Consider the following 12,477-nt stretch of genomic DNA (forward strand, 5'->3'; position numbering starts at 1 on the left):
CTGAATTATCAACTTTTTTAAGACTCAGAGGAACAATATTTTGCTAGGCCAGCCAGGTAGCCGAGTAAACTAAGGGTTTGATCACATTGAATGTGTATATGTGCAAGCGCAAACTTGGTTATGCATGAACAAACGTGCAGATGAGAAAAATCTTAAAGAGATATGAGGGCCAGACCACATAAGGCGTTTGTTCAGGCACCAACTCAATCAGCCAGTCGGAGAGCTCCCTGTCCTATTAAAACGCTTGAAAAAACTCCTAATATGGTCTGGTCCTAGGAACACTCACACTGAACGCTTGCACTTGCTGGTTTTGTTCAGTGTGAGCAGCTACATGCAATCCACAACTTGTTTCAATTGTACTTTCAAATTTTGTCAAACAATTTCACAAAATATTAAGTTATTGCATCAAAGAAATGTAGAATGTGTGTTTTAGCTCTTTATATAATTCTTAATTTATAACACCTTTAAATACACATTTTAAAAAGGTAGCCTACTGTTATCAGACATAGCATTAAGGGCCGTACTGAAATTTGTCTGTGAGCCTTTAGTATGTTTGTATCGAATAAACAAATAAAACCATTAGGATGGCTTTCCAATATCAAGTTTTTGTGCAACTCTTTCCATAGTAATTTTTTTAAGTAGGCTACCTTAGTACATTAGCATAAAATAAATCTACAGTTATACCGTTGTCTAAAAATAATAACGGATATACTTTATTCTGAGTGTACCAGTACTATCGGTTTTAAAATATTGATTGTATCAAATTTCAAAATGGATACTATTGAAATTGAAAATAAAACTCGAACTATGATAGGCTACTAGACATCAAACTGAAATAACTGAACGTAAATCATAACTTATAGTGAACTTAACTAGGCTAGTTGACTGACTGATAATTAAAATTGAAATAAATTTTACCGGTTCGCCACTTTATTAATATTTTAATCTCGTTCTAATAAGTGATTACTGTTCACTCAAAGTAATGTGTATAATAAATAGATTTAACAAAGATCCAAATATCCATTCTAGTTAAACAGTCAACCAGGCAAGATTCATTTTTGATAAACCTAGATAGTATGCAGCAGAAAAAACTATAGGGTATTTTTAAGCACAAGGTTTGAAGAGCAAAGCAGAAGGGCCTAAACAAAAGGTCACTTGAAAAGTTCAAAGTTGAAGTTTTTACAATATTTAGTAAAAATACAATTTCATGATAGATTTAAAACAGCAAGTAACAAGATATCAATAAATTCTAATTTTAAAGGTTAAAATAAATGAGATAATGATTCAGTAGTCAAGATTGTCGGCAATTTTGACGGTTCATTGAAATCCAAGAGGACATAGCAAATACAACAATCTTATAACTTATCATGATTATTAAGAAAGTCTGAATTTGAAAATAAATGAAATCTAAGAGAAAACGATCTATTATATTTATTGTACAGAAAATTGTAAGAAAATAAAATAACCTAACCTACTCACCACGTCTACAGTCACATTGTCAGAACATTTTATTTTTCACTAAGATAACTCTTTATCATGGATTATTTTTAAGCTCATACTCTATACTTGACACAAATTGTCTTCCATGTGGAAACTAGCAATTACAAACTTTTAATCAATGTTTGAAATAAAATAAGTGATTTATTGTTTCTACAAAATGTTTTTCATTTGTGATTTATGCCTTGTGGATCTATAGCAATTGCTACGACAGTACGACACGTCTTGAGCTACGATTACAATGGCATTGATCCTGAAGTATCAGGATGCTCCTTTTCCTAAAGTTGATTCTGCGTTTGTTAAAGTTGACCGAGCGACAACATCTCTGAAAGCAGAATCATAACTCCATGAATAAGTTAGTATGGTGAGGTCCACGTTATTGATGAGCAATGGTAATGCTATCCTTTTCTATCAATCAACAAAGCGTATAGCCCTATCTCTATCACGCATTTAATATTGAATTAATAAACCTGTCAGCTAACGTCTATGGAAGACATTGACGAGACAGAGGATCGGAAACGTTGTTCTCCTATCTTTCTCTACTGCCATTATAACGTGGACCTCAATATAGTGCCCACAGCCTGGTGGCAGACTGCGTCAATAAATTTCTTGGGCGGCAGGAAGCTGGAAATTGAATCTTAGTGGTGCTATCCTTGTCTATCATTGGAAAAAGGAGATAGCTTAATCCTTTCCCAGGTGCACAATTTTCTCCTCTACAGCTAGAGACATGTTTTTCACAACATATAAACATATAATGTCCACAAAATACTCTATCAGAATCACCCATTTGACTTAAATTTTTGACCCATAACTTTTGAAATAATAATTGGATCATTTGAAAACAGGGAAATTGTGTAGACTATTATAAGTAATCTTGTTAAAAAAAAATAGAAGGTTTATCCTAAAGCGTATTTTAATCCATATAAAGAGTGTTCAGGAAGACGCTGTACAGCAATTGAGATATAGAAATGGAGTAAATTAGGTAGGTATTGAAAATGTTATCTAATAATGTTCTGTTCCTTACATTTTCATTATTATATGGGGTCATATGCAGTATAAAATGTAGGAAATGGCCTCAGTTTACATCAATAATTATTAATTATAATACAGCACGGCACTATAGTCAACCGCACAAAAAAAGTCCTATGGAAATTGGAACGGCTGAGTAAAATCATGTTTTTGGACTCAACGGACCTTTGAAACGTACCGGTATAAAACTTGAATTTGGAGTAGGCCTACAGTAAAGCAATACTCTCCTTACCTATGGTAGTTGGTGGGACCAGGAAAGTAAAAATACGCTATAAAATATGGGAATAGAATGTTTCATTTTTCAAGAACATTACATGAATTTCAATAATCTATTTTTTATTCTTGTTCACTTATGAGAAAGCTCAATCAAATTTATACAATCAAAGAATCAATATAATATATAGAATAGAATATATTTATGTACAGTATATGATAGGATATGTTTTTATTTCACAGAAATACAAATGAAATAGAACAATAGGTAGTAGATAAATAGTATGCTACATAATGAAAATAATATTTTTTATAATTTTATATAATAAAACTTAGCACATAATGAAACTATAAGCATTAACTTATTAGAATTTGAATTATTATGTATTACATAGAAATAATAATAGTAAAAAATGTTGAATGTAAAAAATTAATAATTATTATTAAAACGATTAATAGAGATTGGGCCTTTGGGAAGAAAAATCTATTTATTCCATCTATAAATCCATAGCCATTGTATTATGTTGATATAAAATCATATTTGTAATTCAAATGATTATCAAAATCAAAATCATTTATTCTTCAAAAAACAAATTTACAGTATAAAATACAACACTTTCACAAAACTTGTCTAACCTAATCCTTATATGACAATTTACAAGACACATTGAGAAGAAAAATCCCTGCAAAGGTTTAACCTGAGCGCAGGAAAAAATGCACAATAAATATTTATAGAGCATTTGAAATGGACTTCATAATTATACATAATGAAATGGATAAATTTATTCTGGAAAACAAATGAGATAGAAAAAATATTGATTTATGAATGAAAAAATATGCCCAAAAATAAGAATAAGATAATTGTCATTCCAATTCAATTTAATTTAATTTTGTTACAATATACAAAAATTTATAGATAATTATATCTGATAGAATAAAAAACTCACTTAAGCAAGAAGAAAGCTATTTTTATGGTGATAGGCCTACAATATATCCACTTTCATAATTCCTCACAAAATGCGTACCATATCAACCATGCTGACGTTTTCAAGTAAATCTTACTATAAATAGACCTTGCTAAGAATAAATATTGACATTCGCTTGAAATATTGCATTTGTTTACTGTTAAAATGCAACTTTTTAATGATATATTTATAACAGTTTGAATATTGGAGTACGGTACCTACAGTCCTACACAATATTAGAATAAAAATTTATACTTTCAGTTCATTTGACTTGTCATTTTCAGAGCCATTACGCTTATTTTCTTTCTACACTTTATTTATAACAATTTGAGTATTAGACAACAATATATTTGGATAGAAATTTACACTTTCACTTTATCTGACTTGTCATTTTCAGTATCATACGTTTTTTTCTACATTATTTATTTATAACAATTTGCATATTAGACTAAAATATATTTGAATAGAAATTTACACTTTCACTTTATTTGACTTTTCATTTTCAGTATCATTACGCTTATTTTCTTTCTACACTTCATAACAATTTGAGTGTTAGATTACAATATATTTGAATAGAAATTTACACTTTTGCTTTATCTGACTTGTCATTTTCAGTATCATTTCGCTTATTTTCCTTCTCCTGAGAATAATTGTTGCAAAGTCTCAATGTCAAGTAATAGATTATTTCAACAAGGCTTAGAATGCTGAAACCGCTAGTTAGTCCAAGGAGTCCACCACAGCCAGCTGAAAAAAGTCAATTTCAAAAACTGAATTTAATTTCTAAAACTTGGTTTAACTTCTAAAACTGCGAGATCAACTTCTAAAACTGAGTTTAATTTCTAAAACTGCGAGTTCAACTTCTAAAACTGAGTTCAAATTCTAAAACTGAGTTTAAATAAAACAGTTAGTCTATTATTTGTAAAGCAACGCCTGGTTAGGTTATGGTGAGGTGATGCATTGAAAGTATAGCCTACACTTACAGAATAAAATAGTATTTACCACAGCAAGACATTAATCACAAGATAAAAGTGGATTTGCCCATGAGTGGTTCTTAAATAGATATTTTTTCTTCTATGGAAAAATCAACAACGCATCTACAATATCTGTTTACTCATGTAGTAGGCTACTTGCTCGTCATTATTTCCTATATCAGTCATCATGAGTGATGAAAAAATTGGACTGTTTGTAATAATAATCATGAAAAAAATAACCATAAATTATGAATGAATTAAATCAATTCAACTTATTTATCCTGTCCTATTGGACTCATTTTGAACTGTCATGCCGATTCCTATTCAACGAATGCTGACCGTTTGAAGTGAACTCATCACAGTAATATGCTGAATCCAGAGAAGTCTTGTTATATTAAATTTCTTTTCAAATGTTTAGTTCAACACCGGTGGGCTCTACTTTTGACACTACTTTACAGTGTACAGTAGGTATTATGTTATTTTTGTGACCCTTATAAGTAGGTGTAGACTTGCTGTAACATTGTAGAATTATCTTCAAAGAAATTGATTTCTCAGAGAAAATACTGTTTATTCCTCACAGAGGAATTCAAAACATCACCGGCACTCCAATAAAGGATTTCTTTGAAAAAATAGAATTAATTTAAAGACGTTTTTATAGATTTATAGTTTGGAATAGCTTATTGTATTTTTTTAAATAATAACTCTGTTAAATTTATAGAAAGATACTTAGTTACAAGATACTTTGATTAAAGATTATGGTTGATATTGATCACGAGACGGTCGAAAGTACAACAGTCAGTGAGTGGAAGAATTTGATTATTTACTCAAATATTTGACTGCATGTCGTGTGAAATACATAGAAAAAAGTCTGTTGATACTTAGATTTTTGAAAATAATTTGAATTGAAGTGTCTTAACTTCAATAATAGCCATCTTCTTATGAATTGCTCATTTATTTACTGATTATTCTCTCAATTTGTTGGTTATTAGACTAAAAACTAGTCTAAATTTGTTTTGTTAAATAAATATTATTCTATTCTAGCTATCTCCAAAATACTTTGAAACAAAGTTTTAAGCGTCATCAGATTTATTATGAATCGTTTTGTCATGGAGAACAACAACAATTAAAACAATTATCATTATTATTATATTATAATAATATTTGGTAAATAATCTAGTATATTGCTCTGAAACACTATGTGCCGGTTGCACAACAGCCGGTTAAATGTTAACCATGAATGAGTCCACGAGAACCAATCAGAGAAGCCGTCTTTTCAAAAACGCTTTCTCTGGTTGGTTGTCGTGAAATTGATCAAGGTTAAAATTCAACCGGCTGTCAAATTTCAACCGCGATTGAATGCTATAAAAACCAATCAGTGAAGACTTTTTTTTCGAAGAAGCCTTCCCTGATTGGTTCTCCTGACATTCAATCATGATTAAAATTTGACAGGCTTTTGTGCAACCAGGCCTTAGTGTCAAAAATAATATAAATACTGTAGACCTGAATCTAAGTCAAACTCACCAAGAAAATCAGCCAACCCGTATAACTCGCTACGGTGGCTTGTTATGAACTGAGCATCCTTGTAATAGATTGTCAATCGCGAAAAAACTGAACTGAAAAGAGAAACGTTGAGTGATGAAAGTTATATTTTGATTATAAAATTTCACAAATAAAGTTTGTAGTTTGATATAAAATTAATAAGCAATAGACTATGGTTAACATTGCTGGTGTGAGTCATAAAAATAGGATGTATACATGCCAAAGAGGATGCAGGTTTAATATAGTAAAGATTTCACATTATTACATTTTTATTATTATAAGTGTGAAGATTATAAAGATCACAAGTAGTAGGTTCCATTTTTTATGATGAATACCATAGCCACCTCTAATACAAGACCGCGGCCTACGATATTGCAACGTCGCAGTGTAGGCATAGAATCTAATACATGATTGGTGAAAAAGATTTTAAAAAGTACCAGCTGATGTTTTTCACCAATCATGTATTAGATTCTAGGCCTACACTGCGACGTTGCAATATCGTAGGCCGGGGCCTTGTATTAGAGGTGGCTATGTGAATACCTATCCACTTTGATTGAAAATAATTCTTATTATTGGATTATTTCACATGATTAAATAATCAATTTTAATTTATTATTATTATTTAACGAAAATCCTAAATAAATGCTGTAAATCACCCCGAAGACTTCTGCTACTGCAGACATTGACAACAGGGTTAACAGATAGATGGAAATTCGATAAGAACTACTATCCAAAAATTATTTGCCAGTCCGGGAATCGAACCCGGTACCTTCCAATTGCCAGTCAGGAATGCTTACCCATACACCAAACTGACAATCTCTGGATAGCAGCGCTCATTTTATAGGAAGCCAAGTTCTCATCGAATTTCCATCTATCTGTTAACCCTGTTATCAATGTCTGCAGTAGCAGAAGTCTTCGGGGTGATTTACAGCATTTATTTAGGATTTTCGTTAAATAATAATTATATATTTATTTAGCATTTGAATAAATGCATTCTCTATTTAATTCCATTTATTTTTATTTATATACAAATAACTCTTTGTTAGAGAGGAAAGGAGGAGGGGATGGATGATGATGAGGATGTGAAGTAGGAGGTCTAGGAGAAGGAGGAGGAGGATGTGAAGATATTGAATGAAAAAGACTAAGAAATTGTCAAAAAACCACTGATTTATTGATAATTAGAAAGACCGGTTTCGGTTATTACACGATTGTCAATCTCTGATAAAAAAAATATGTGAAGATAATAAGAGATAAATGAGGGGAGGAGGATGAAATTGTAGGAGGAAGAGGTAAGTGTGAAGATTATGAAGATTTCGAGTGTAAAAGGTTTAATTTTCTATGATAAATATAGGTACCTATTGACTTTGTGAGGAAACAGACCAATATGTTTTTTATGCTTTCCGAGTAATGAAATGAAAAAATGTATTCATCTGAAAAGCATAGTCTATTTACATACAATGAAGAATAATAAAAGAAGAGAAGAATGAAATAAAAATAGTAGAATTGTTTTTTCTTTAGGGTTACTTTTGAATATAAATAAAAATATAATAAGGTACCTGGAAATGAGAACATTGAAAGCAAATAGGCCATCATCAGGGTGAAAATATTGTGAAGCGGTGAATGTACAATTAATTATTATTTTTCAATTAATTTTATTGATTAATAAATTAATTATTACATAAATAAAATAATGAATTTTATTTCTCAGTAAACAATAGTACAAACAAAAAACAAAGCTTCTGCCAAATTTATACAATAAAATTATGTACGATAACTCTTCCACTGTATCATTTTCTTTTACAGCTCCGCCGTGTTTTGGCCATAGAGGAAATATAGCAAAAGACGAAGATATCCCATGGTTTGTAGAATTCATTCAAAGTTTGGAAGTTTTTTATCAAAATATGGTGTTTTGTATTAAGTTGAGATGATACTGTATCATATTGTGTTGATAGTGTATCATATGTGATGATACTGTATAGTTTTGTGGTGATATACCATAGAGAAAAGATAGCATAAGAAAATATATATCCCATGGTATAGGCCGTTTATGTTCCAAATTACACTTTTAACACTAGCTGAAAGTCCTTGTCGTCTTTATTTTGTGTAGCTATGTCACGCTGGTAGTCTCTCATACTGTGACGTTTTTACACTTTCACCCGGTTGAGACAGTAGTCTACAGTAATCGAGTTGAGTTCTCAAAAAATCGGCTTGAAATTTGGAACATAGACGACCTAGACCATTGGATATCTTTTTATGCTATCTTTTCTCTAGGGCAGTGGTCGCCAAACAGTCGATCACGAGCTACCGGTACCTTGTGTGGTAGTTTTTAGTAGCTCACAGAAATGCTCGTGCAAAAGAATGTCGTCCAGTTTGGATATAAACACTTTCCCAGTCTGAAGAAAATCAACGACTAGAAAAATCCTCCACAGCACCGCAGCAATAACAAAGAATACGTTAAAATATTCTTTCAGACTTGAGACAACAGTTTGATCAACGATTTCAAGATTATAAAAGCATATAAAATATGGTACAATTCATCAACTCTCTTTTGTAGAGATCTATGCAGAAGATTTTGCAGCTTGTGTTGTAGAACATTTTGATGGAGATCAGGCTTCAGTTCAAATGGAATTTGTGGATTTTCAAAATGATCTGTTGACTTTCTACAACTGGAAATATTTGTCCCCAAAGAAAAATATCCAAATAATATTCACATTGCATTGAAGTTGAAAGTCATGTTCAGCTTTACTTACTTGTGTGAAGCATCTTTTCCAAGTATGAAATTCTTGAAAAATCGATATAGGAGCAGACTGACTGATGAACATTTGGACAACTGCATCAGAATGGCGGCTACAACGTACGGTACACTCCAAACATCAAGAAAATACTTGATGACCAAAAAGGGTTTCACTGCTCTCATTGAAATGTACATTTCAACTTTTGTTATACATTTTGCTATGAGATAAGTAGATTTCAACACTAGAAATGTATCTTTATAGGCAATAAAAGTGTGAAAATTTCATTTTGCGTACCGTACTTTCTTCAGTCTAATATTCGTTGGTAGCTCACTAGAAGATTTATAAATGCTATCCTAGCTCACAGGCTCATAAGTTTGGCGACCATTGCTCTAGGGCATCACCACTAAATGATATAGTATCACCACACATGATACGCTATCTAAACAATATGATACAGTATCATCTCAACTTGATACAAAACACCATAGTTTGATACAAAACTTTCAAGCTTTCAATGAATCTTCTAACGTTTTCTTTTCTCTATGGGTTGACCATAGAGATTTTGAAAATTGTGTATGCTATCATGGCAAATAAAATGAATCAATATTTTCTCACTCACTTGAGAAGGTCTGGATCGGACATGTTTTCTTGGTAGGCCATCATTTGCTTCTCCCAATCATAAGTCGCCTGCGAGGTCTCAGCGTCGTATTCAATTGATGTGCACGCTTGCAAGCAATTGCACGTCGAACCCACCTCACTCTTCAAATTCACCTGGATCTCCTCATCAATCATGTTCTCTGAAAATTTCAAAATAATATGCGAAACATACGCTTTTTGAGATGCAAGAATAAATGAAATTAAAGTTTAAGATATTTAATTATTCAGTATACTATTCATTTTTATTCATTTATTTATAGACTATAGATACAATCCAGGTAAAAACAACAGGCATTCGCCCAAAACTGCTTTAAACCTTAATTTCGAATACACAGTCTAGAGGTTATGTAAATGATAACTTAATTCACACACTATTTTGAGTCCAAAAAATGTATGTATAATAATTTTGAATTTATCAGATTAATTAATTTCAAAAGACAAATCCAAACAAAAATCTTCCTTCACAATCACAAGAAATATTAAAAATTTCATTTAAATCCACAAATAATTATACTTTTGTTAAAATTAACTATCAGGTATAATTAACCTACTGAAATTTTGTAGAATTTAATATAGGTCTATAATCATTCTCGATAGATTAATGATCTATAATTATACAAAATTTCAAGTTAATCAGACGTGATGATGCGTCATTCGTGAAATCCCTATCGGACATGTATAAGCGCAGCGGATTCTTTCCTTCATCATTTAATTTAATAAAATTAATACAGAGTTAACCAGTAAAACGGGTAGATTCAAATAAGTAGCTAATTCCTAATGAAGAGTTATCTTACTATTTCGATGCTTATAAAAATATAAAGAAAAAAGGTACCGGTGGCCGTTTTGTATTAGCCTATTGTAAAATATTTTGATTCAATAGACTGTTGTGACTGATGGCAGAAATAAAATAATGCAATGATAATAATAGATTAAAAATGATAAAATAATGCATGCATAATGTAGGTCTACTAATATTATTCTCACCATAGGCATATCCTGTACAATTCTTACTTCCAGAGCCACATATTGGAGTATCCTTTGCTCCTGCAATGAAACATTCTCATGACATTTCTCACCATTTATTATAATATATATGCTATTAGTATATTTATCAATCCTATAGAAAGCTGAGGCTATAAATATCCTCATTTTAGGAACTGAAGAAAACTCGATTGAGAAAAATATTTAAAAAGTTTATACCATTTATTAGTATTAGTTCACTAGTACCTTGGCCAATACTGAAAAAACTTTTATTTGAAACTATATAACGGTGCGGCCACATACAGAAATATCTGAGGGCAGAATTTATTAGGATGAGATATCAGTGCTTTATAGATATGGAAAAACATAGGATCACACATCGCTCTCTACGTGGCCAAGGCCTAAGAGAAAGGCCTCAAATATTCAAATATTGTTGAATAATATTGAGATTCTTTACTCAAAGGATACTATAATAGCCTAAACTACACTACCAATTGATGGCCAGGAAATTGTTTTTTATACATTTCTATTATGTGATATTCGTTTGACTGTTAAGAACTGGTGTGTTAAACATTTGTATTCATTCTATACCATTGACACCTACATCAATGTCATAAGAATATTATCATAAAGGTTGTACGTGCGTCTATTAGATTTAACCGAGATTAACTGCTGATAGAGACGTGTCTCATCCGCTTTATCCATTGCTCTCGTAACATTTAACCAGCATTTAAATTCAATCATGGTTGAATTGAGTAGATTAGTAGATATTACACGTATTATATTGAGATTCAATTTACAAAGTCAGCAACTCATCAACATTGATTCGCTATCCTTGTCTTTTATTCGGCAGAGCAGATAGTTCTATCCTTTAACAGCTCTGCAAGATTGTTTTTTAAAATTTGAAAATACAATCAATAAGCAAAATATTTAAACTCAATTTATTATGAAAATCTTATAGTTTATCATTGAAAAATATAAATGTTCTTAGGGTGGAGAATTCCCAACTCGGCACCGTTGTTGAATCGTTTGTAGGCTATAAAAAAATAAGAAATCAGAAAGAAACGGAATGAAGTCTCCTGAGCGCAGACAAAAATTTTATATTTTTGCGCTCAGTAAAATTTGTCAAAACATTTTTTTTAAATATAAGCAGTACCTATTGTATTCATTTATATATATATATAATATATATATATATATTTTTTTTTTTTGTAGCACATAACAGAAACACTTTTAAAGCTTTATAGTATTAATTAAAACAGGAAACACATGACATAGATAGATTAAAAACACTTAGAAACTGACATATATTGTTTTGAAATCTTCGACGAGCTGTGCATAAAGAGCTGTGCACAGCTCGTCGAAAATTTCCAAACAATAATGTCAGTTTCTAAGTGTTTTTAATCTATCTATGTCGTGTGTTTCCTGTCTTAATTTATTTTATGTATATTTTTCTATTTATACATTCTTGATAAATTATGCTCAAACTATAAGCATGTTATATGATTTATTCTATTTCATTTTTTGTTTATGAAGAAGTTTTCAGGATACATTATTTATTGTGATGTATATTATTTTCTCTGTAATTGTAATTATTTGATTGACCATTGACAATAGTTATTTGTGCAACTAGTGCGCAAAGTAACAGTTTGCTGCACCGAAAGAAACGTTTACGCCCGAGCCGTAGGCGAGGGCGGAATGGTTTGTTGAGTGCAGCAGAGGAACTTTGCGCACGTATTTCACATTAAGTTTTTCCTACAGTTACCATTGAATATGAAAAGTGGGTAATTATGGGTAAAATTGCCTGAAATCCATCAAATGTTTTTCTGTGTTATTTTATTATTGATAAAAACCTTAATCCTAAAATCCTAAAGTCCTCGTTGTCCTTGG

General features: G+C 31.1%; 1 protein-coding gene across 1 annotated transcript; it reads right to left on the minus strand.

The window, feature by feature from the left end:
• Positions 1 to 2,886: 2,886 nt before the first annotated feature.
• LOC111059647 (pickpocket protein 28) lies at positions 2,887 to 10,650 on the minus strand (the record flags this gene model as incomplete). The annotated part of the gene is given in 4 exon segments (XM_039419287.1): positions 2,887 to 4,448; positions 6,197 to 6,288; positions 9,569 to 9,746; positions 10,591 to 10,650. Coding segments are annotated over 4 exon segments (494 nt in total), but the record flags the coding sequence as incomplete, so codon positions are not given.
• Positions 10,651 to 12,477: the final 1,827 nt, after the last annotated feature.

The sequence above is a fragment of the Nilaparvata lugens genome, unplaced genomic scaffold (genome assembly GCF_014356525.2).
Source record: "Nilaparvata lugens isolate BPH unplaced genomic scaffold, ASM1435652v1 scaffold934_1_2, whole genome shotgun sequence".
In the NCBI taxonomy this organism is placed as follows: Eukaryota; Metazoa; Arthropoda; class Insecta; order Hemiptera; family Delphacidae; genus Nilaparvata; species Nilaparvata lugens.